Source organism: Desmodus rotundus, chromosome 11, assembly GCF_022682495.2.
Source record: "Desmodus rotundus isolate HL8 chromosome 11, HLdesRot8A.1, whole genome shotgun sequence".
Lineage (NCBI taxonomy): Eukaryota > Metazoa > Chordata > Mammalia > Chiroptera > Phyllostomidae > Desmodus > Desmodus rotundus.
In genome coordinates, this window is record NC_071397.1 from 76,876,191 (window position 1) to 76,903,350 (window position 27,160).

Below are 27,160 nucleotides of genomic sequence, written 5' to 3' on the forward strand. Positions count from 1 at the left end.
TTGGGTTGTCTATTTTTCTTGATGAGTCTGGTTAAAGGTTTGTCAACCTTGTTTGTCTTTTCAAAAAACCAGCTCTTGGTTTCAGTGATCTTTTGTACAGTTTTTAAATCCTTATGTCATTTATATCAGCTCAAATATTTATTATTTTTTCCTCTACTTACTCTGGGTTTGTTTGTTGTTTTGCTTGTTGTTTTGTTCCTAATTCTTTTAGATATAGGATTAGATTGTTTATTTGAAAATCTTCTTGCTTCTTCAGTAGGCCTGTAATGCTATGAATTTCCTTCTTAGCACTGGTTTTGCTGTTTCCCATAGATATTGGATTGTTGTGTGTTCATTTTCATTCGCCCCAAGGTAACTGTTGATTTTTCCCTTGATTTCTGGGCTGACCCAGTCACAGTTTAGTAACATGTTAACTAGCCTCCATGTATCTGAGTGTTTTTCAGGTTTTTTTGTAATTGATTTCTAGTTTTATACCATTTTGGTCGGAGAAGATGCCTGATGTGATTTCAATCTTCTTGAATTCATTAAGGTTTGTTTTGTGTCATGTGGTGTATGCTAGAGAATGTTCCATGTGCACTTGAAAAGAATGTATATTTTGCTGCTTTGGGATGAAATGTTCTATAAATATCAATTAAATCCATCTCCCCCAGTGTGTCACTTAAGGTTGCTGTTGTCTTGATTTTTTATCTCTAAGAGTTATCCATTGATTCAATGGAGTATTAAAATCTCCTACAGTGACTGTATTCTGTCAATCTCTCTATGATTTGCTTTACACATATTTACAAGATCCTATGTTGAGTGTATATATGTTTATGAGGGTTATATCCTCTTGTTGGATTGATCTCTTTAGTATTATATAATATCCTTCTTTGTCTCTTATTATGGTATTTGTTTTAAAGTTTATTTTGTCTAGGTATTGCCACCCCAGGTTGTTTTTATTTATTTTCATTTGCATGGAACATCTTTTTCCATTTCTTTACTTTTAGTCTGTATGTATCTTTTGTTCTTATAGACAATATAAATATATGAGTCATGTTGTCTTTCCATTTAGCTATCCTATATTTTTTATTGGAGCTTTCAATCCATTTACATTTAAAGTACCTACTATCAATAGATACTTAGTTACTGCCATTTCATTTTTTATGCTGATGTTTCTCTCTATATATACATTTCTTTTTTCTTCTTCTTCTTAAAGAAAGTCCTTTAACAGTTCTTGCAATACTGGTCTGTTGGTAATGGACACCTGTAGCTTTTTTTGTTGTTCTGGGAAGTTCTTTATTTTGCCTTTAATTTTAAATAATAGTCTTGCTGGATAAAGTAGTCTTGGTTTTAGGTCTTTTCATTCATCACTTTGAATATTTCATGCCTACCCCTTCTGGTCTGAAGTGTTTCTGTTGGGAAATCAGCTGACAGCCTTATGGAGGATCCCTTGAAGGTTATCTTTCTCTTGCTGCTCTTAAGATGCTCTCTTTATCATTAACCTTTGCCATTTTAATTATAATGTGTCTTGGCGTGGGCTTCTTTGGGCCCATCTTGGTCAGGACTCTCTACACTTCCTGGATTGTGTGTCTTTTTCTTTCACCAGCTTAGGGAAGTTTTCAGCCATTATTTCTTCAAACAGGTTCTCAATTCCTTGCTCTCTTTTCTTTTTCTAATATCCCTATGATGTAGGGATATTACACGTTATGCTTGATGTTGTCCCAGAGGTCCCTTAGACTTTCTTCATTGTTAATTGTTTTTATTTTTGTTCCTCTGCTTGGGTATTTTCTATTATCTTGTCCTCTAAATTTTTAATTCAATCCTCTGCTTCATCTAACCTGCTGGTTATTCCTTCTAGTGCATTCTTCATTTCGATATTGTGTTATTCATTTCTTACTTTTTTATGGCTTGTATGTCCTTTTTAATGTTTACTATCTCTTTGTTCAAGTTCTCACTGAGATCATCCTTTCTCCCCCTGAGGTCCTTCAGCATCCTTATAACCATTGTTTTAAACTTGACATCTGGTATCTTGATTGCTTCCTTTTCATTTAATTTCCTGGATATTTCTCTTGTTCTTTTATTTGGGGCATATATCTTTGTCTCCTCATTTTGCCTGCCTTTTGTGTTTTTCTCCATATATTAGGTAGATCTGCTATGACTCCAAAACATGTGATTGACAGCTTTACGATGTAGTTGTCTTTTGAGGCTCAGTAATCTTCCAGATCACCTGAGCCCAGTGTTCCAGGAATGACTCTTGTGTGGGTTATTTGTGCTCTCTTGTTGTAGTTGAGTCTTGAATGCTGTTGGCATGTTCATAGGCGGTATTATCCCTCAGGTTGGCTGACTATAACAATAGACCTCGATTACCATGTATGAGTCATTTGCAGGGGCTGCCCTCCAGTGTGGAGTTGATCCCATCAGAGTCTGGGGCCTGCCATAATCTCCTTTGGGTTTGCCACTTGTGTGGCCAGTTGGGTAACGCTCTGGTGTGGACTGAAGCCCACCAGTGCTTGTGTTCATTCTGGGTCTTTTGGGGTGGGGCTCTGGTGAGGGTTTAGTTTAGGCATTGTGTGTAACTGGCCTCAGGCTCTCTGTCTGGAGCTGCCACATTATTCACTGTTTTGGGCTGCATCCACAGGGATGAGTGTGCATGGGAGGGGCCAAGTTGTGTGCAAAGGTTGACATCCTCTAACTCTGAACTGGGGCAGATGAATAAAAGGTCTAAGGCTCCTTGAGGTCCGCCTTCACCTATCAGTTACTCTGCCACTTGGAGGTTCCCTAATCTTCCTCCAGAGCCTTCTGAAGAAGGACTGTAGAGTAGGCCCAGTCTGGCCACATCCCACAAACCCTTCCAGAAGGCATGAGCCAGGTAGAACAGGGTAATCAGGTCGGGAGGACAGGGCTATTGTGTCTCCTGCTTGAGGGCAGCATGGTTAGGCATTCAGTGGAAGGAAAGTATTTCCTACTCCAGAACCAAATCACCTAGCTGTACCAGGAGGAGCACACTGCAGGTTCATTTTGGGTGCAGCCAGCCAGCCCCAATACAGGAGCAAGCACAGCAGGGCGAAGCCACCAGGACTCAGGAGGACAGATCAAAATAGTCTGCTGTTGGGGGTGGTGCCAGGCAAGCCTGCAGGAGGGAGGCACATATGTCCCCTCCCTGCCGAACCACAGCAGTACAACCCAATGACTTTCTCAGTCCCTAACAAGAGCCTTGGAGAGGGATGCGCCCCAAAGGTCCCAGCTCTGATTAGCACTTCGTTCCCCCTGAGGAACTGAGCTCAGCAGGCTGGGGCCAGTGGGACTTTGAAGAACATATCAAAAGAGTCTCCCACTGGGGGGCGATACCCGCCAATCCTGCAGGAGCAGGGCCAGACTGGTCCCCATTCCAAAGCCACACAGTGGCTGAACCTCCAGGATTCTCCTCAGGGCCACATGATCCAGATCTTCTTTTTAATGACTCCTATTTGCCCTGAGTTGCCCTCCCTGTAATGGGGCCCAGGTGAGTGTCCTAGAGCAAGATCCTCTGCCTTGGCCTTTTAAGAGAGCACCTGAGTTTCTAGCAGATGCCCTTCTCTTCCAGGTGGACAGAGTCCCTGCTGATTTTCACTGTCAGATGCTCCACTTCCTGTCTCTGGTGCTCTGGGTTGGGATTGAGACCCTACACTCCTCAGGGAGGACTTCAGCAGTGGAGTTATCCCTCCAGCTTCTCAGATGCAGCACATGGCTGCAGGGCCAGCCCTCTCCATATCTCTGCCCTTCTTACCAGTCTCTATGTGGCATCTTCTGTAAATCTTTGGTGATAGTATTTCTGTTCAGCTGTCTTTCAGTTGGTTATTGAGGTTGATTGCTTTATAATTTAGCTGTAAATCCAGTTTGACTCCAATAGGAGGTGAGTGTAGCTTCTATCTCTTCTGCAGCCATCTTGGAATCCTAATTTTTTTTTTTTCTTAAAGAGAGATTTTCTTCAAACTAATTCAGCTTCAGACCTCACAAAGCCTGGATTCACACCCTTTCTGTTTTTAACGAAACGTCGAACTCTAATGCAAGTTTTAGTTTCTACAGGATTTTTCAAATAATAAGGTTCTTTAAGTGTTTCAAGTAGAAAAACTCATGGGCTTTAGATTCTGCTTAAATGCAGAGGAGAAGGAGTCAAGATAAGTCAGGAGAAACTGCCATAATACATATCATCAATTATGAGAGAGGTTAGACTGTAGGTATTTTAAAGTATTTAATAAGCAAACAAATGACATAAGGAGTATGAATATTCTTAGATAAATCTGAATAAAGGATATACAATAATTAGCTATCAATGGAGGATTTCTCAGCACAAAAAACTTAGAGCTCACTATTCAACTGTGGCTATAACAGTTTTAATTATATTAAATTAAATACATACAAATGTAATATATACACATAGCAATTCTAAAATCAATAGACATTAAAGAGTTTACATTTTTTATTTCCAATTTAAAAGGTACATGCCAGGACCCAAATTCCCCATTAATGTGGCAGAATGCACTTTACATATTTTTCTCAGCACCTCTATATTTTCAGAGAAGAAAGTAGCCCCCCCAATTTCTCTCTCTAAAAGTTTTAACTTACAACTTCCTATTTATTCTTGCCATTAAAGACTTGTCAACATAGCATTGAAGACGGTTTGCGATCCTGACCCATTTAAAGTGGTTTGCTTAATAACCTCCAATAAAACCTCATACAGAATGTTGTCTCTAAAAGTTCTCTCAATGCAACAAAGACAATGAAGTCCACATTAATATTCTGCGACACACAAACACCACCAACTTTCCCTGAACGTTTCTTTGGTAAATTTATAAGTAGCATTTTTGAAAGCTTATCTATCAACAAAAATCAAAAGCATTTAAATGTCTCTTCAGCAGTGCATATCATGTATCAAGATAACATTACAAATTATCAACTCTGCAAAGATCTCTGTGCCTTCAGTATATAAAGTATTATGCAAATTAATACAAATATAGTAGTATTCATACAGATAGGTGTAGGGTTATTTCTCAGGTTACAGAGATTTACACTTACAATTTCCTGATAGGATGAATAAGCCCGGTAGTGGCTATCAGGAAACGTATGGCCAAGAAGGGAGAAAAAGAAAACACTCAAATATCAACATATGAGGCATAATAAAAATCCCTTTAAAAAGGTGCATTCTGAGTACACTGCAATTATTCACATTGGGTGAAGAGCATCAGGATCTGCTTCATGGAGGAGTGACATTTGAGATGGGCCTTAACGTAGAATAAGAGTCCAGAAGAAGAGATGGCAGATGGGAAGTGAAGAGGGTTCTGGCCCCAGGGACTAGTGAGAGCAAAGTTGGGAAGACCGGAAGACAGTGCGTTCGCAGAAAACAGTGAGTAAAATCTGTCCTGCTGCGTCACTTGATTCACAAATGTGAATTCGCTCACACACAGGACTGGCGAACGAGCAAATGGTTTCGGAAAGGGGCAGAAGTCACTAGGTTCTTACACAGTTCTTCCCAGCATATTAATGGGTGCACCATAAGTAAAGGCAGCTGAATGAATGCAAAGTATACCCGTACAGCTGCAGACGCCAAGCTCAGCAGCACTGGACCCATAACGCAGCCTGTGCACAGTGCCCAGTCACTCAGGAACTCGCCCTGGGCTTGGCCAAGACTCTGTCTTAGAAGTGTTCAATGCCCAGATATCCTCCGTGATTGTGCTTTAAAATTGTTTTTATTTATTTTTATTTACAAACTCATTTAAATTATAATTTACACTTGATATGATTTTGTATTTGTCTCAAGTGTATAACGTAGTGGTGAGACAATCATATACTTTACAAAGTGCTCCTCCTGGTATTTCCAGCACCCCCCTGGCACCGTACCTCGTTATTACAATATTGTTGACTGTAAAGTACTATGCTGTACTTCACAGCCCCATTTCTGTTTTGTGATGACCAACCTGTACTTCCCAGTCCCTTCACCTTTTTCACCAGTGTCTCAACACCCCTCCCCTGTGGCAGCCCTCACTGTGCACATCTGTCAATCAGCAGGGTCAACCCTTCTTTACATTCCTTGCCATCAAACTGCCTTCACCTATGCCTTTTAAGGTAAAATTCTATGTTTACTACAAGAATTATGTATTATTTTCAACATACTTTTGTGCATGATGCTAATATTTCAACCAAGATTGTTATTGGGGATTTTTTTTTAGTTCTCTTATTACAAAGTTGCATAAATTTTGAGTGACTTGCCCAACCCTATTTTCCTATAATCCTTGGTATGTGTAGAAATAATTTTTACAAGACTCTTGGTGTGTGTTTTCTTTTCAGGAGAACATAGATCACAACTTAATATAAAAACAAATCATTCTAGTTTTAGGGAAGAAATGATTATATCAGCAAGATAAAAAAGATGAGGCTATACTACATAGACTGCTAAAATTTTAAAGATGATCTTAGAATGTCAGTTTTAGAAAGTCACACCTATCCAGGAGTCAGTTGAAAGTATATAATTGTTGTCATGTTTATAAAGAGTAATCTTTCAGGGATATTAAAAAAAGAAGTATATCTTACTGTTTTTTAATTTATGAAAATCACATTAAGATTAAAGTAGAAAAGAGTAACTGCTACAAGTAAAATTTATTTAGCTGAACACTGAAATGATGATGAAATGCTAATATACTAAACCCCAATATACATCTACTTCTACCGTCAACAGCTTACATGCAGGGGGCGGGGCACGGCTGTTCCAAGTGGCATAGCCAATCCTCACTAATTGACCACACATCAAGGTTCAAAAGAGAAACCACAACAAGTTAAGAAACTTAGCATGTATCAATTATAAAAAGAATAGTTACTTTTCTCGGTAAATGAAGAGGAAAACTCTAGTATAATGCTAGATTTTTGAAGTAGTACAGGCTATACCTGGAAAGACTCATCTTATTTTTCCTGCATCTCAGTGTCACCTGTTTAAAGCCAGACTTACCTGGTTCTGGCTAATGAATTAAGTGAAGTAGGCTGTGCTACATCTCTGTGTTTAGCTGTTCCGAGCACAAAACGCTTTCCTGCAGATTTGTCTTTTGCGTGAATGGGAGAATGTTCTATAGCATTGGAGTAGGACGGGGCCTTAGAAATCATTCAGTAATCTAATTCTTTCAGCTCACGTTCGAGAAATTGAAACCTAAAGTTTTGAGTGACTCATAGCGCGCGGGGCTTTAGTGAGATTCCATATCAGACTCCAGAGTCCCTGAATCTAATTTGCTATTTTTTAGTGGTATGTTGAGGGAATAAATAGATCAAGGACATAAGAGCATCAAGGAATAAATATCCCAATGTTTTTGTACAAGAAAATAAAAATGTGATACTTCTGCTTTGATTCTAACACTTACCCTGACATTGAGGTTTTAGGTTGTTTTTACTTTTGTTTTTTAAGTGATAAGTAATCCACTGGGTCAAAGCATCCAGAGAACCGTCAGCCGTGATTCCTGTGTCCCTCCCTGGTTGTCACTGGAGCATGGCAGTATGCAGGGCAAAAGCCTAGTATCTGACAACATCAAAGAAACTTCTCAGTGGGCTCTACACAACACTCTCTTTTCTCAAATGCAGTGACCCAGAAATTAATAAAGTTGTTGTAATAAAGAAGGCCAATAATAACCAACTTGTTTGCTGTCCATTAGACTGTTAATAGATTGATTTACTTCCTCAAACTTTTAGTTAGCACTTTCCATGAAAATTGACAAACATCTTTAAGTTTATATTAGAAAAAATGTACACATTTGATCTTATTTCAAATTAGATATTATTTAAAATTAACAAGACCTAATTATGAAAGACAATAAGACTCCTTCCTTTTGTCTTGAGAATTTTATTCTTCTGTGGTCCAGGAATAGAAAGAAAGCCAACTTGTCTAAAAGATGTAACAGCTCTTTGACCACAAGTCCATAATACTTTTCCACTATTATTTTTCTCATTAACCAAGGTGTCATGCAAATAATATTCTAGGCTCTTGTTATGTTACAATGACATATCTATAATATATCTCAATATCTCCTCTCTACCCTCCAGGTATTAAACCCTCCAACTTTAGAGATTCAAATATATGCTAATATGCAAATATTTAAAGTTTGAAAAGTATCTCCACAGTTGATATTAATCTGTAACAACATCAATTAGATAAATAGATAGATAATAGGTAAATGATATATAACTTCTCATTTTAAAAAGAAATATTTTTAAATATTATGTTCACAAGACTTATCTTAGATATTCTTTAATTATTCAATCAGTGTAGTTTCTGTGAGGCAATTTGCTATCCTGAGATCTCATTAGCCAGTATCATAGTGGATGCAGCGTTAGTACCTGGCATGGAGCCTGGCCCAAACTTCTAGTTGGTCTCATAGATCTTATATTCCAGTGAAGAGGACAGATCAACAAACACACAAATAAATGGAGGTGCTGTCTGAATTTAATCTGTCCCAGAAAATCCTATTGGATATTAAGTATTCAGGGAGTAGGGACCTATATTTCATTATGTTTTCTGTTCTTACAGCTCTAAGTTTGTACTTTTTGACCACCTTCACTCATTTCATCCAACCCTCTTGCTGTTACATTATATATATTAGAAATGTAATAATGCATTTTAGCCCATTCTAAGACACCCCTAGTTCACACCACTGAGGCATAATTAAACATCAATATAATCATCCACCAAGTACGTTAGTAAAACATACGCCATTTAAAACATCAGTGGCCTAGATACTAAACATCTAATGAAGTCCTAGTAATAGACGGTGGTTACTTACTCTAGGATGGTGGCAGTGGAGACAGAGAGACGTGGAAGTATAGAAGGTACATTGGATATTGTTTCTGCCCTACAACAGCTTACAATTGACTCTGAGAAGATAGTTTGACATACTGAATACTGATAGACCAAGCAGACATTGTCTGATTCATGTGAAATATCTCTCTTCAGTCCTCAGGTGGAAGATAGTGAGGGGACAATTCAGTTTGATGGAGAAGGCTATGCAATGGTCAGCCGCCCCATTCGCTGGTACCCCAACATCTCCACAGTCATGTTCAAGTTCAGAACATTTTCCTCAAGTGCTCTCCTGATGTACCTTGCCACAAAAGACCTGGTAAATATATGCACAGCTTATCTTCCATGACTGAATTTTTTTGTTTCTTTCCACTAGTATTCTAATACAGTTATCAGTTATTGTTAAATTATCAATTATTGTTCGAAGGAAGGAGTCTGTGATAGCTAAGAGTGAGTTATACAGATAGCATGTATATATATTCATTGATACTGTTAATTGCAGATATAATTTAATTATTACTTATTTTCACTATAACTCCCCATATAATCCTTTAAGAAAAGCACCCAGGAAAGATTACCCCAGTATGGAATGATGGAGGAGTGAAACTTCTTCCTTAGTCTTCTTCTACAGACCTAAGTTGAAGATGATTCTAAGTATGCTCACTGTTTTTTCCAGGTCAATACTGCTTAGCAAATTCTTTCAGGGAACATACTTTTTAGTTTACTTCATATGTTCTGAAAAGAATCTACTTTATACTCCTGTCATAAAAGGATACATCCTAGTAATTTGATTGTGACTATTTGTACCATACTATCACACCCACAGATATTCACAAAATAGTAATACCAATTCTCTTTTCAAAGTGGAGTCAATTACCAATCAATACATTCAGTAATTTAGCTATAAGGCCCTATTATAAACCCCACAAAGAAAGTGACTACCCATATATTTCTCTGTATCTAATCACTGGTGTATTTTTACTCTATTAATAGAAAGATTTCATGAGTGTAGAGCTCACTGATGGGCACATAAAAGTCAGCTATGATCTGGGTTCAGGAATGGCTTCTGTTGTCAGCAATCGAAACCATAATGACGGGAAATGGAAATCATTCACCCTCTCAAGAATTCAAAAACAAGGTGAGTTTCTATAGTAATAATGTACTGTAAGCCTTAATCACGTCCTCCAAAGCTCCCCTGCACCTAATCATGGAGAAGACCCTGTCTGTAATTTTAGGTACTCACAAATTCTGTGAAAAATTGATGCAGTCATTTCTTTGGCTTAAATTATAGGTGGTTTAGGTTAGACATGACTGATTGAAGAGCCAAACCGTTCTCTGTCATTTTCTTTTGAAACTGAGAGCTTAATTTAAAAGCATAAAATTGTCTCACAACTTGTAAAATTATATCCTGTAGTAGGATTGAAAAGGTTGTGTGCTTTTTTTTTTTCTTCTTCCTTTGCGAAGATGTTTGCTTTAGAAAGGTCCCCAGGTAGAGCTGTAGAGGTTGTTAGGTCATAGCTACCCATCCTTTGTTTTTTGAAATGCCAAAAATTTGTGTGTGCAAATAAATGACAAAGAATGTTGTAATATTTTCATGGTTCCAAGGCATTTTAAAAACATGTTCCCAAACATTATCTAATTTGTTCACATCAGCAGGTATTTTGCTCTGGTGTTAAAGAAAGGGAAACATAGGCTTAAACATCAAAGATATATACATATATTGCCACAACCAAGAGGGGAATCCAAATCCATTAGGCTTAGTGTGCTGCTATTTTTATTTAAGTATAAGTTTCCCAGTTCTGTGTACTATCACATTGCTAATATCTGCAAATGCAACTTTGATAACTTGTTTATATAACCAGACCTAATTAATTTTGACCATGCCAAAGTAACATTTCATGGACACTTGGGTATAACTTTATACCATCCTTCATTCCTGCATTTAACAAATATACAAGCACCTTCTAAGCATTGGGTTGGCCAAAATTTTATTTGGTCTTTTTTCTGTAAGATCGCTCTAGTAGTGCTTAGTTGTCTTTAACTTCATTTGAAACAATTTTGTTCAATTGAATTGTGACAGCTGTCATACCAGCGTGCTTTAAAAACAAACTTATAAAAATTGAATTTTTCTGTAGCCATTTTAATATTGAAGATGGAAGAAAATACACAACACTTTTGGCATATCATGCTTTATTATTTCAAGAAAGGTAAAAATGCAACTGGAATGCAAAAAATATATATTTATGCAGTGTATGGAGAAGGTTCTGTGATGGACTGAATGTGTCAAAAGTGGTTTGCGAAGTTGTGTGCTGGAGATTTTTCACTGGACGATGCTCCACGGTCGGGTAGACCAGTTGAAGTTGACAGTGATCAAATCAAGACATTTACTGAGAATAATCAACATTATACCACATTGGAGATAGCCCACATACTCAAAATACCCAAATCAATAAAGTTACTGGTGAAAATGAAAAATATGCCTTTTATTTTATTAAAAAAAACATACATACTTTTTGGTCAACCCAGTACTATGCAGGAACTAAATAAAGTCTATGACAAGTTCTTAACTTCAAGGAGCTTATAGTCCTAGTGGGGCAATAGGCAAGCAAATCAATAGTTAGAGGACAGAAAGCTAATTGCTGTGTAGCGATATGTCTAGCAGGCTAGGAATCTCAGAAGACAGAGACACTTAAGTCTAACAGAGAGGTCATTGCCCAGGGGAATACCCCTGAGGTGCAATCAGAAGTTGAGGAGTTCACTGGAGGGAAAAGCACTGTCTGGCATTTCAGAGAAGCACAGTGAGAGAGTCCGGAGTGCCTCCGAGAGCTCGATACAGAATACACCGTTGTCCAACGGCTTTTTCCTGGAACACGAAACCCTGGAGAAACCCCTTTTTGTATACAAACTGGTTGTGTGCTTGTATAAATTGGAATACTGCTCGATACATTGCCCCCATATAAGAGAGACATAATGCACGTTGCATGTTGGAGGCTCTGCAGAGTCAAAACAATGTTCAACTCTGTTTGACCCAACATTTCCCCAATGTCTTTGATTACCAGAATCCCTCCATTCCTACAACATTAGCATTCCACAGAACACATTTTGGGAAATGCTTTAATAACTACAAGTAAGTCCACAGGCTAACAGAATGGATGTGGACGTAAAATTATTAAATGGGGCGAGAGAGATGCAGAGCCAGTTCCTAAAGGGTCTTATGAAATAAGCTAAGAGTTTCAAGTTTATTGTGAAAGCTACAGAGAAGTACTAAGAGTTTTAGTCCAGGGTGTGACACCATCACACCATCAGATTTGTGCTTTAGTAATGTTTCTTTAGCAGCAATTTGGCGGGTAGATTTGTGAGGGTTTCGGATGCTGCGGCAATCTGCAGTAAAGCAGGTGAAGAATGAGGAGAAGGAAACCAGGAGAATGGAGAGGAAAGAATGGAATAGAAACATATTAAGCATTTTAAAGCTAAAGAGCTGTGTGATATACTCAATGTGAAGGCTGTTAATTTATCAAGAAAATTTATCAAGAATGATTCCTTTTCTGTTTGTTTGTTTTTATTTAAATAACAAAAATATGGCTGTACCATTGACCAAGCTGGTGGTTACAGGAAAATGAATAGGTTTTCTGGAAGAGATGCCGAGTTCTATGTTGGACATGTTGTGTTAAAGGTACTCTCACCATCTTTCGCAGCCTAGGGAAGCAGTGGAATGAATGGGCAGGCAATTAGTTGTGTGTATCTGAGGATCAGCAGAACTCTAGGAGAGAGATGAGTAACTAGGAACCATCCTTAGGTTTTCCAGAGTTGTAGCTGAATAGGCATGGGAAAAACCAAGCTGTCATATCTGGAATAAGATGAACCAAAGCCCTGGAGCCAACAGCAGTATTGAAGCAGTCCAGTAAAGGAAGATTCCACAAAGGGGGCTGTAAAGAAATAAATGGAGAAAGGAGAAAAGAAAGAAGGTAGATTTTCAGTAGATCAAAGTGGAGGCAGGCAGTTAGGTCCAATTATAGTCCAGGCTGAAGGTGAATGATGGTTTTGAATAAGAGTTGCAGTGAGATGTGACACTAGGGAAATGCAAAATAAATCCACAATGTGATAGCTCTATACAGTATTAGAATGTCTAAAGTCAAAAGGACTGAACATACCCAGGGCTGGCAAGGGTGTGGAGCAGCTGGAATTCTTATGCACTGCTAAGGAGCGTGTAAAGTGGTCCAGCCACATTAGAAATCAGGTTGGCAGTTTCTTAAAAGGTTAAATATACACCTACCATATACATCCTAAGTATTACCCAGGACACGTGAAAGCATATATTCATACAAAGACTTGTATTGTACCAGAATGTTCATAGTACTTTTATTTGTGGTGCTCAAAAAAATTAAAAAAAATTAAAACTCAAACATCCATCAACAAGTGAATGGATATACAGACTTCCACACAATGGAATAATATCTAACAATAAAAATAATTAACTTAATATATACATAACATGGATGAACCATAAAGCAGACAAAATAGAGTATATTCATGTAAAATTATATATAAAATGCAAAGAAGCCTACAGTCACAGAAAGCAGACAGAGCCTACTTGTGGATGGGGTTGTGTGGAGAGGGACAGGAAGGCATAAGAGGCATAAGGGAACATTTGGGGTGATGGATACATTCATTTTCTTGACTATGATGATGATTTAATGGATATACATATTTTAAAAATTGTCAAATTATATACTTTAAACATGAACAAATTATACTATGTCAATTCTACTTTGGTAAAACTGTGTTTTAAAATAGGGCTGGTATTACAGTTTTTAGAGGATGAAATTAGTAGCTCTATTTTTGATTGATTAGATGTGGAATGTTGGGAGAAAGTCAGGATGACCATAATTTAAAAGATTAAGTTGGGGTGGTCATAGTGCCACAAAATAAAATAAAAAATACAGATTTGGGAGTAAAAAAGATCATTTTGATTTGGAATATGTTTAGTTTGAAGTACCGAGGAGGTAGGTATATAAATGATGTTGTCTCACCTGTTGAATGTGGATTTTTAGGCAAAAATCAGATTTAAGCATATATATATTTGACTTGTTATCACATGGGGAGCAGATATAAACTTGAGGGTACCTAGACAGCTAAAACCTGAGAAGTGGCCCAATGATGGCACATTAGAGAAAATAACCATTTCAGAATTGTTCTAAGAAATAGCTACTGGGAAGGAGACCGATTGGTGATGAAGGGCAGAAAAGCTGGAGAGGTTGACATTATGGAAGCCAAAAGAGGAAACTTCCTAGAAGGAAGGAAATTTAACAACATCAAATGCTGCAGAGATGTGGACTAAAGACAGGAGGACCTGTTGTGTTTGTTGGATGTAGGGAGGTCACTTGGATTTGAGCAAGATCAGATTCCATGGATAGGATAGGGATAGGAACAAACAAGGCTGCAGCTAGGTGGGCCCTTGCTTCTGTTCAGCGACCAGATTAGTTGTTCTACACGAATCTTTCTCTACTAGTTGGTACAAGTACTGTCCGTTGAAATTCAAATGCTTCCTTCAGTAGGCATCCCCCACCTCTGAGAGTCACTTAGTCGAACCACAGTCCACTACCAATAGAAGTTTGCCATTCCCACGAGTGCATTCAGATGGACAGACAAGTGACTAGGAAAGATCATTTGGATTTCCAATGGACTCAGAGAGAGAAGGAAGGAATTATCAAAGTAAAAACAATTCGTTTATAATGACTCCACATTGATTGGAAAATGCTAGTTAGGCCATTACTCTGTGTCTAGTAGTTAATAAAACCCTTATTTCCCTGCTTCCCCATAAATGATGTCTGAACTCATCAACACTAAAATTTTATGTTAATGGTTATTCTGTAAGGGAACGAAGTAGGGCAAGAAGTAAAGGCAAGTGTTAGCATTTCCATGCAGTAACCATTTCATTTCTATCACTCATGAAGGACAGAGTCCTTCCTCTAAATCAGTATAAATATGCCAACCTGTCTCTCTGCCAAAGTTAACGCTTGGGCCAGTGAGTTTCAATTCCATTGTGTTCCTGCTCTTTAATCAGTTCTTCCTAGAATGACTTCTAAAAATGCATATATTCACTCAGGGATAAGAAGGAAAACTACCTCAGAGATAGAGGCAGAATCTCATTTTCACGGACACCATTAAAATATGTAGCAGGTCTGTAGTAACAGGCTATCTTTGTATTCCAGGCAACAGCCCCGAACGAAAACTTTATAGATCTGACTAAAAAGGAATATGTATGAAAAAGCCTTGAAAACAGTTTTTAAATTTTTTAATTTTAGCCACCAGTCAGGTCAAAAATATATGTGTGTATGAAATGAATATATGTATAAAAGTAAGTACATTTTAAAATCATAATTTGTTACATATTTTTAATAAGACAATTATTTTTTAGAGTTTTTGTTGCCTGTATGTTTTTTACAAAACTCTGCTTTGAGGATATGAGGTCTTAATAAAGTTTGGGTATTTTATTCTGGTCATTTTTAAAGGCAATTATGTTTGGTTTTATTGAAGAGACTTCCATTTGGAATGGAAGGGTGACAGATTACAATGGAATTTTGGAGTGTAACATTTTGTTTTCCAAATAACACTATTCTAAAAGATGATGAGTTGAGGGAAAGTAATGATAGTCCGTGGTCAAATAAACGTAGCAAATACTTCTTGCTGCATGTCCCTGCTGGAGCCTTACCTTCCATATCAGCACATTGAAAGATCCGGGTGGTCATAAAACTAAGATATATGTTTAATTTTTCTTAACCCAGTGTTTATTATATTTACTTGAACTAGGAATATTCAAGAAACTAACTTTTCAAAGAGTAAACATTTAGAAATACCATTATAATCCATCTGGTTCAAATGGCCACTTTCAGACCCTTGCTAATTCCGATCCTATACTACTAAGCAAAGATTTGGAGGCCAAACCTGTCTTGTTAAACTAATGTATCCATATGCATCAAGGGGCCAAAATACAGCATGTGAAGCAGTTAAAGTCTGGGCCGAAGCAAATATGGTGAGAAAGCACATCATTCAGAAAGAGCCTGGCTTGACTCTTGAGAATAAAGGGGGAAAATCAATGAGAGAAGGGGTTTTTATGCACTTGCTGAAGGAAGCAGTTTCAACGGGGAAGTGCCTCTCTTCTTCCTTTTTCCTATTTCTGATTTTTATACTCCTCATATTTGAAACACCTTTAAGTCCTGAGAGAAAGCAATAAGGCGTGAAGACTGTACCTGTCCCACAACACTCAGCATCCTTCATCTAAAATGTAATTGACACTGGATGTGGGCCCCATCATCTTGCAAAACCAAACACTTCCGTGCACAACTGTCCCATCCACATTACTTGTGGGTGAGCCAAAGCCCCAGCACTTCTGTGGATACTGAAGTTTACAGAAGGAGCCACAGATTCAGCATATTAATAATCTAACCCCTAATTAGATAGTTATCTCAGTATTAGTTAGTTATCTTTATTTTCTAACTACGTATCTATACTACAGAAATCTATGTCAGATCTTTCTTTCACATTCATCTATCAAAACCTCTTTTTATTGATTGGTTTGCCTGCATTTGTGTTTGGGATATCATTTTCACTCTCTCTGTGTGAATAGTTTAATAATGTATTTCATTGATGTTTTTGTTTCTGTAATTATTAAATAGTTGTATATAGTAAAAATGCTTAAGAAAGTCTATGTTCATCTGAGAATTAAAGTAAATTTATCTTGAAGTAACACTGGTGATATAGATGTGGTCGGTATTGCTCAAATAAAATGTTAAACTTCCTCTCTCTTTTACAGCCAACATATCAATTATCGATATAGATACTAACCAGGAGGAGAACATAGCAACCTCATCTCCTGGAAATAATTTTGGTCTTGACTTGAAAGCAGATGACAAAATATATTTTGGTGGTCTGCCAACACTGAGAAACTTGAGGTAATTTAGTATTTATTCAGAGCTAAAGATTAAGTTTTAATTAAGTGGCCACTATGCTGACTAAAGTTCTGTAGTTTAATTCCAACAGAAATATCATATAATTTTTTTCTGTAATATCATATAATCTTTAGGTGCAGAAAGATATAATCAAAAAAATCTTGTTGCATGTTAGAACACTGGGATTTAGAAACCAAAGGATTAACTTGATATCTTTGTTAAAGAGACGGACGAGAATCACTCTTTTCCTTATATCTACCTGATGAAAACAATCATAGAAGTAATTAAAGGTGGAAACTACAGTTGAATATGGATCTTGTAATTGCTGTTCTCCTTGCACATTCACTGGAGATAATGACACACTGACATTGCTTAGTGTTCTGAAAATTAGTCAGTGTTCCAGGATGCTGTGAGTAGAACCTATTTGATTACTAAGCATTAGCATGATAATGGGTATTGGACTTTCCCATATGCCTAATGCTAAAGCTCTATTAGTTATCGTCATGCCATGCCAACTTTTTTTTTAATTTCACATGTTTTTTAGATTGTGGAATGGGAAGATGTATTGATCTCATAATTTAGTTCAAAAATAAATATGAGGAACTAAAAATGTTAGAAAATATTTCACATAGTATTTAATTTACTACTTGTTATAAAAACATAAGAAATAAAAGTTATAGAGTAGTTGGTGCTTAATAAATGTTAATTGAATTTAATTAAAGTTGAGTGAATTGGTATGGTTAAACCATTTACTACAAATACAGACTACCATGTTTTTAATTTTTGTATTTTGTTTAGTTAGTTTTTAATGGTTAAAAAAGTCCTGTTTAGGCGTTACTACTCTAAAAAGACATGTTACACTTGGAACAGTCTAAGAATACCTGAAATGTATGGTGGTGAATTATTCCCATCTTGTCCAAATGGGCAATTGAACAGCAGTCTCCTTTCATGATAGCTGGCATGCAGACTTCTCCCTTTATCTAAACTCATAGACCAGACAACTGTTTCATTACCAGTCTTTCAAGGGTATAACTTGATAAGCTTTGTGGTGCAAATTAACTGGTTCTGCATTTATCTACATTATAAGGTTTTTGTGTCAGAAATATAGATTTAAAGTGCCTCATCAGAAAAATCATTGCAGATCAAATGTATTCGAGTAGTGACATAGTTACCCATCATTTGACAAGTGTTTATTAAGCATCTGCTCAGGCACCAGATAAATACTAGGGATCCAGCAGTTGCTCAAATCTAAGATTTACTTTGCAAGATCATAAATTCTAGATGTGAGAATTAATATAGTCAGAATAAGGCTATCCAAACATAGCTTCATTTATTCTAGTAAAGACTTGGTTTTAAAGTACCATGAAGTGATTTTTAAGAATTATCTGCAAAGAAGTATATGTTAGCTTTATTGAGATGAGTAGGTATTAGTTTTCAGACTACATAACTAATGAGCCTCTATTACTAAAATGTTTTTAGTTTCACGATGCAGCAGTTCATAAATATAATATTCCACGGCATGGCGCATTATTTCGGAACAATCTTTAGACATACATTTGTGAATAATCAAAGACTCATGCATTCCTAGTTAGATGTTATTTTGCCCACAGACAGGATCTTAATATATTAAAGTTAAGAGATGTGGTAAACATAAATTATTTTTGACATATGTTAAGTTCAAGTTTCGAAGAGACAGTATTTACAGACTACTCATAAATACTACAGCATAGCAACATTATGCATTTTTCTATTCATAAGATTGAGTACTTTAAAAACTCATATTCCAAAATACAAATTTTCCAAGAGAATAGTGTGAGAAATGGTCATCTTTAGATTCTAATTACACTGTGGTCAAGGATGTATGTCTGTTTTCTGTTCTGATGATTTTTTAATTCCTTTCCTTTAACAATCCCTGTAAGATGCTTTTCAGAAAGATTTATGATTGAAGTTTATTGTACTAAATGAAAATGCAATTATAAATAAATTGTGTTTTTTTCCTCTTTCCTTTGACCTAGTATGAAAGCAAGGTAAAATTTAAATTTATGCATGCTGCCTTCAAGTGCATGGGTTGGGTAAATGTGGCTGCTTAGATAAAGCGGCAGTGCGGAATCAGAGCAACAACTATGCAGCTTTATTCACACGGCATTTCATGAGCAAGTGATGCATCCTGAGAGAGTTCTCCTGCCGCCGTTTGCTCACAAAGACGGTGCTGCTTACCCACCATCAACTGGGCTGCAAGTGGCCTTCTTTCACCCGCCAAGATGAATTTGCGCTGCTTATTTGTTCCACCGCCCACGCACAGCGCCCCCTGGTGCTCACACTTAGCAGCACACATGCGAAGGGCAGCTGGTCAGGTTTATGGACAGAATCTAGTTCTGAGGAAGAGAAGAAACCATTCTTTGGGTTGACCCCCAGACTCCATTCTCTGTAGTACCATGCTGTCTGCTGAACAATCAGCCTGTGCTTCCACATGCTTACCATTGCCTTGTTGCTTTTTGCAAGCCTGCAAATCTGCAAAAGTTTATACCCTTGCACCTCTTGGTAAAGCTGCTTATTTATTGCTGTGTTTATTTAGAATTAGCCCTGGGGCCAGATAAAAAGAATCTCTGGAAATACTGTTTACTATAAGCGTTTGCATTAACAGTGAAGAAGTTTGTGAGAAGAAGCTTCTTGGGAGCATTTTAATTCTTATTTGCAGAGAGGCGGTAACATGAGAGCTGTGAGCAGCAGACCCCTATCAGTGGTCCATCCAACCCCAGGGATGTACAGGCTAGCTCACTCTGGCTAGGACTCAGTCTGGCGTTTTGGTATTTCAGAGCCGAACTGTGCCATTTTTCTAAAAAGGAGGTCATGAAGCTGAACTTATCCAAGAAATGTTTTAAGCAAAAACTAGCCTTTTAATACCAGAAACTAGAATATGTGGAAATGAAAGTGTAAAAATGAACCAGAATTGTTTCATCATGATACAGTCGTGAGACCAGTCCAGCTGTTTGCTGAGATGGTTAAAAGGCAAAGGCTGGTGTTCAATGGAAATACATGCTAATAAAACTCTGGAATGACACTATGTAGCTTTGTCATTTTACCTTTGAGGCAAACAGAGAAAACAGAGGCCTATGATTACCATTAGGATTCTGATCACCATATGCAATCGTTTATCCCCTGTGATTTTCATAACACTGAGCTTGCTAAATCATTGTATTTTGCAATGGTTCTTGATTTCCATGAAACAATGAACTACACGACTTGTAGGAGTGATTTTCTTATTGATAAGACCTCTGAAAAACTGTGATAAATCAGTCTTCCTCTGAAAGGGAAACAGGGAAACAAATGAACACCGCAAGAGAAATCGACCCCTTTCCTCCCTTTCTACAGTAGGAATGTAAACAAGATCCTCACCCTCCAGCTGGGCATGTTCTACAAAATAACCAACTAACAGAACAGGAGGAGGAGACCTTAGGAACACGGGGAAATGATCAAAGAAAATAAAGCAGTTCCACAGAGAGTAAAAAAAGAAAAAGAAAACAGACCAAATGCCTGGCATGGCGTCAATCACCTGATACACACTGCCAGGGTCTGACTTGCTCGCCCACCTGCTTCTCCTCATGCCTGTGTCCTTTTTATTAAGACAAAAAGGGAATCCTGGCATCACTGAACGATGTGCCAAGAATCAATTATTATCCTAATAATTATAATATTTTGGTATTGATTGGACAGCTTTCACAGATGCAAAAAAAGTATTTTGTTTCTATTACTATAGACCTGCACTCTTCCATATGGTAGCCACTAACCACACTGGTTTCTTAACTTTAAAATAAGTAAAATTAAATAATGATAAGTAGTTTCTCATTCCCATAAGCTACGTTCCAGTGCTGATAGCGACATGTGACTAGTAACTACTGACTGGACGCTGCAGATCAGAGGAGTAGGTCCCTCATCTCAGAACGTCTGATTGGACAGCACTGCTGTGGACTAAATGAAGACGTTTCTTTATTAGTGGCAGGCTGCTGGCCTATGTTTATTGAGCACTTATCCCTTTTTAACAACTAGTAAGCTGAGAGTAAACCTTCAGGTGTCATCTGGGTATAGAATCCATTTTCAACTGTATTGGAAAAATTTAAGTATGTTTTGTGCTTTGGTTACTTTATTTTGTTATTGCTCCAATATAGAATAAGAATTTTGGGGTCGATCTGTAAATCTAATTTTAAAGTATCTTTTTTAAGACTATGTAATCCAAAAGAATGTTTCTTAGGCTTTTTTGAAAAGCTATAAAGAGAAATATAATATTATTTTATTCTTTAGCTACAAACCCTGTCCACTAAAAAAAATGTCAAAATGCAGAAATATTTTATTTTTGAAATACATGTTTCCAGATTTTTCTTCCTAAATTTTGAACAATATTTTATTTAACATTTTTGGGATGTGGTTTGATTATAGTTCCTACACAACGGTCCGCTTTTTGGGGATAAAAGAAATGCAGTTCCTTATGCGTATGAAGAATGTAAGAAGTCAGTTGATTCCTGTACCTTGTAGTATCTAAATGCAGTGGGTAAGATGACTTTTTAAAAGGAGAGGAAGACTAATTAACTAAAGACTCCTTCTCAGGATGGTGTTAACCACGTTACCCAAGCAGTAGAAAAGAGGAAGGAGAATAGTGTGCTGGGGACATGTGTGCATGTGTGCACAGCGTGAGGGACGGTGCCTGCCTGGCTGTCAGTCAGCTCTGTGTGGCTTGCGTCCAGTAGTCCCAGACACTGCACTGCCCTTGACCTACTAACGTTGCTTTTGTTTTCCATGTAACTTTTCAACAGGCCGGAAGTAAATTTGAAGAAATATTCTGGCTGCCTCAAAGATATTGAAATTTCAAGAACACCATATAATATACTCAGTAGCCCTGACTATGTGGGCGTTACCAAAGGATGTTCGCTGGAGGTCGGTTTGTTTATATTGGCTTCCTGAATACATTCACATCTGATTTCACCTACTTAGCTAGGGTGCTCCTACACAGACCAGTCCCTTGTTAATGTGTTTCAAATTCCCACTGACCCTAGTCTAGGCTATGTGTGGATGATAAGGCAAGACTGAAGCACTTCTATAAATTGCTGTGATCCACTGAACTTAGGAAATGGTATTATGAAGACCCAAAAGTGTGAGCCAGTTTCCCACATGTACAGTACTTTAAAGAATGTACTTTTAATAGTCATCTCTTTTATGGTTCTCTCTGCCTTTCCAGCACTAGTTTTCCCTTTTCTTCGTATTTGTCATCTCTTTTATATTTATTTTATATTTATTATATATAACTTTTCTGGAATGTGTTAGTTTACACAAATAGCTAGTAATAATTTACACCCTAATCATTAGTGCGTAGCATCTTGTCTACAGCTTAGAAGTCAAACCTCCTTTTCTTTGAAAACAGCAGAGATCGGAACCATATCCAAAGTTTTATCTTTGACATGACTGCAAAGCCTCTTGATATCAGCTATCTTCAGTGTCTTTCCTTTGTTGCCAAAGCAACCCAGCAGCCCCCTGATTCCACTCTACAATTCTGCCCTGATTTGTCGATAAGGGCTAAACCATAGGAGAGAGAAACATAGGTCCCAGCTCTGGTCTCTTAAAATATCTATAAGCAAGAAGCCAATAGTCATTAGCAAATATTAGTAAGAATTTTATGGGAATTCTAAAAGTGATGAGTTTGTTTACCAAAATAAAAATGTTAAGTATATCAATCTTATAAAATTTGAATTGCCCTGATATGACACAACTATTCATTTATGCTTCCCCTAATTAAAATTATTTTAAAGCATTTTGATGGGAAATGAAGAGAGAGCAGGGAAAAAGAACACGTGGATCCACCACTGAGCCATCAGGTTTAACGACTGGAACAGAACTTCCAGGGTCTTCATTGTGCACAGTGATGGGCTCCGATTCGGGATTAGCCATAGAAAGCCATCCCGAGAAGCCTGGGAATAAGGGGAAAGGAAATGCATACAGGATTGAATCTCTAAGAATCCATACTAGGCTCTTAAAGAAAGTTTTACTGGGAGTTTTAATCTTCCAAAGGCTAACCCTCATTCACATGCAAAATATATATATGTGATGGAGGGAAACTGTCCAGAAAATGAATGCCTTGTATGTGTGGAAATGATGATTCTGTAAAGGCACTTTTCAGTAACCAGGAATTATTTTGCAACTAAAATATGAGGTACAAATTTGATGTGGATAAATATTGAAAAGTCTGCACAGTTTTATCTGAACTATCCAAAACTTTATGATTTGAAAATTGGAATGGAAACATAGATTATATATTTTACAATACTTATGTCACTTAACTGGGACAAATACCCTGCATTAAAGGATTCTTACTTTTACTCCAGCAAAATCCAGGACTTTTAAAATGAGCATTTTAAGCACTCTAAATTGCCAACTACATGGGCTGGCTTAAATAAATCCTAGCACATTCATAAATGGAATGTCCTCCTACCATTAAAGATGATGACCAGGTCTGTGTTTCCACAGAAAGTTATCGTCCACATATGTAATGACAAAAAGTTACAAACGAATGTGCCTATCATGATTCAGTTTAAATACAGAGAGGAGGAGAGAGGAAGTGGGCAAAGTTGTGAACGATGAATGAATGCATGAGTGGATGAATGAATAAATAAATGAATGAATGATGAAAAGCTATATTCTCCTACACAGCTTTTGGATTTTTACTTTATTCCTTTCATACTTTGTTCCTGTCTAAAATGTTAATGTTTTAATTTTATAATCAGCAAGGTAAATGATACTATTTTCATTTTGAGAAGAAAACTGTACTGTGAAATGTTTGGTTTATTTATTCTTAAGCTTTATATTTCATCTAATTTTTCAAATTCTTCTAGAATGTATTGATACATTTGACAGCAGTGAACATCTTTACCCGGGGTTCATCACTGAGGAGGAACACAGAGCAAGACCATGGCCATGGTCAGCTATAAAATACAGACAAATAGTTGATGGACGATGTTCATGAGGTTAATTAAGTGTTTTCAAGGGAAATTTAGCAAGATAGATTTAAACCAAAAGAAAATTTACCTATCCATAATAATCTTCCATGTTTTAAATCAAAAGTTCTAGGTAACAACGGAGGCCAGAATTTTTATTTTAACCCAAACGGCTCAGAAAATTTTACTTAGAGCTGGAAATGGTATTTCTTTGGTTGCTCTTAAGCTCTGCGTGTGACCGTGGGTTTCCAGGCTTTCAAAAACTATCATGTATTTCGTAACATTGAGTACACTGAGGAGGGTGAGTGAGATGGAGAAATTAATTTAAATTTTCATTGTTAATGTTTTCTTTTCTTCTTTCCTTTTCTCTACAGAATGTTTACACAGTTAGCTTCCCCAAGCCTGGCTTTGTGGAGTTGGCCCCTGTACCAATTGATGTAGGGACAGAAATCAACCTGTCCTTCAGCACCAAGAACGAGTCTGGGATCATTCTCTTGGGAAGTGGAGGGACCCCAGCACCACCTCGGAGGAAACGAAGGCAGACTGGACAGGTATTCTCACACCTAGTTAGTAATGCATTTTACCTAATGTGTATGTAAAACAATCCCTCTATAAAGAGCTTGGTGATGCATTGAGCGTTTGTAAGTTGCTCTTATATTTTTAGATTTGCATTCTTTATTCCCACTATCATCTTCTTAGGACAATTATCTCCACTGAGATTTTCCTGTTGGTCAATTCCAGGTGCATTCACACTTGTAATATTTGCAGCTGTGTTTCATATGGGTTTATCATGTACGTATATAAAGAGAAAAAATTGAAAATATATTTAAATTATATTAATCTTTTATCTCTAAGTCCAGTTCCTTACCAGATCCATAGATATCTACCTAGGGTCCCTTCAATTTAAATTTCTTCCAGGATCAGTTCCCCAGTATCCTTGGCCAATGTGATACATTCTGTTGGAGCCTGGCCTGCTGCACCCTCTCTGGATGCAGAGAAGGCAGAGAATGACCTGAGGCAGGAGAGGGCAAACAGAGCACACCTAACACAGTCCATGCTCAGTATCCCTCATGGCATAGCACAGCTTCTGCTCGTGAGGTTGTAAGCTTCAGTTTTCATACACCGTAGCATCCGATTCTGTTAAAAGTTACCTCTTAGTTGCCCAAATCTGTGCACCATAAATCCTTATTCTTTTGATATTCCTTCGCTACTTTTAATTATCTATTTTTTAAATGGCGACTATTGTCCCCACTGTCTAGTACAATGACGTCATCGTTGTTCATGCATGCACATTACAGTCCGCTGTCCTTGGCTGCTAGGTTACATTGATGTCATGTAAACCGTTCTCATCCTATTAATAATGACTGGACTTTTTCCAGACAGACCTCATATGTATATTCTACTTTATATATGTAGATATTCCCATTATATATATACATTATGTACATATATACATAGTCATTCCCAAGAATATTATTCAGCCATAATAAGGGTGAGATTTTGTCATTACAACAACATGGATGGACCTTGAGGGCATTATGCTAAGAAACAAGTAAGAAAGAAAGATATGTGATCTAACTTACATGCTGAATCTAAAAAAAAAATTCAACAGGAAAACTCATAGATACAGAGAACAGATTGGTGTTGGCCAGAGGCAGGGGTAGAGGGGCAGGTGGAATGGGTGAAGGGAGTTCCAAGGTACCAACTCCCAGTTATTAAACAAATAAGTCGTGGGGATGTAACGCACAGCATGGCAAGTGTAGTTAGTAATACTGTGTGGCATATTTGAAAGTTGACAACACAGTAGATCTTAAAAGTTCTCATCACACGCAGAGAGAAATTCTGTAGCCCTGTATGGTAATTAATGCTAACTGGACTTGCTGTGGTCATCATTTCACAGTAGTAGGGAAATATGAAATCATTATGTTGTATGCCTTAAACAAATATAATGTTGTATGTCAACTACACCTCAATTAAAGACAAAGAGGAAGAGAGAGAGCTCCCTGTCTCAGTACAGGTTCCCAGGAGAGGTCTCGTGAGAATCCCACGAGAAGGTGACCACCTGCAAGCCGGAAGAGGGTTCTCACTACCTCCTGACTCTGCTGGCACCACGATCTCTGACTTCCAGCCTCTAGAACTACGAGAAAATGCATTTCTATTGTTTAAGCCAAATAATAATAATAACTATTTTTAAAAAGCAAGGAAATAAAATTCACATTAGTGGTTACCTTTGCAATGGGGAAGCTGAGGGATGGGACTGGGGAGAAACTCGGAGGAGATCCAAAAGTATTGCTTTTTAACCTAAATGGTCGATTTTCAGGTATTCACTGAATTGTAAGTTGTGCTGCACATTCTTTACATTATGAGAAGTCTGTCAAGTGGTCATAATAAAAATAGTTTTCTAAGAGTAAAGGAAGAAAAAAAAAGTATTATTTTATCTCATTCCTTATTGCATATAAGCACTGAATATATAAAAACATAGATGTACTCAAATTCTTTATCTTTTAATCCTGAAAAGTAGAATTCTCTTCTCACTATTCCACATCATCAACTAGTTATAACAAGAGGACCAGATCAAACATTCTGAAATACATTTCCACTGAAGGATACTCGTCAAATATTTAAGCACCAACTTATTGGCTCCAATTGCTCCTCATCAGGACTAAATAAATGGACTTGAATCACCAGCTTTCAGGATAATCCTTAAAATAGAACATGATCTTATTAAAACAATTAAGATGAGACAATACTAAGTACTATAGTAGAAAGTAAACTAAAAATTACATGTTAATGTTTCAACATTTTAATGATAATGTACATTTAGCTATTAAAATCTCATAATAAATTCTATCTGAAAGAGGAATCAATGTTAAATAATTCATGTCTGCAATAGAATCAATGCTGGTTACATTGACATATTTTTTTTTCTAAGCTAATAGTTTTGATACCCATTGGGTTTTTTGTGACTATATTCTGCTAATGGGGTTTGAGACACCAAACAATCAATCAGCTAAGAAAGTTTTAATTGAGTGAGTAGTTTGCAGTGGTCCCTTTGATAGATGGTGAGTACTGATCCCATCCTCTGGACATTTTGTGTTGGACACACAGCTATAGAGACAATTTAGTCAATCAGTGGAGACAAGATGTTTGAACCATTTCCACCACCACAGGTGACTGGTGAGGACCAAGTGATCATTGTGTAGCAGGTGCCCCCGAGCTCCATGAGAAAGGGTGCACACGTGGCATCAGCTCTGGGGACGAGGACTGCATTCAAGCTCCATGGGGTTCCTAATCTGATCTCAAAGCCATACTGGTTGCTATAGTAACAGTAGCAAGAAGAAAGCAGGCATGTTTGTGGATAAAAAAAATTGTCTTCCTTCTTTCTGAGTGAGGGAGACAAGTTACATATTGGTGATAGCAATCTATTCCACCAGCTCAGAGAA

At 37.3% G+C, this 27,160-nt stretch overlaps 1 protein-coding gene across 1 annotated transcript in view; it reads left to right on the top strand.

The window, feature by feature from the left end:
* Positions 1 to 27,160, top strand: part of LAMA2 (laminin subunit alpha 2) — a 514,111-nt gene that overhangs the window by 461,076 nt on the left and 25,875 nt on the right. The window contains exons 50-55 of the mRNA XM_024551868.4: positions 8,945 to 9,107; positions 9,782 to 9,926; positions 16,602 to 16,740; positions 18,753 to 18,764; positions 21,546 to 21,666; positions 24,092 to 24,268. Of these exons, the coding sequence (XP_024407636.2) occupies positions 8,945 to 9,107; positions 9,782 to 9,926; positions 16,602 to 16,740; positions 18,753 to 18,764; positions 21,546 to 21,666; positions 24,092 to 24,268 (757 nt within the window). The remainder of the gene's footprint in view (positions 1 to 8,944; positions 9,108 to 9,781; positions 9,927 to 16,601; positions 16,741 to 18,752; positions 18,765 to 21,545; positions 21,667 to 24,091; positions 24,269 to 27,160) is intronic.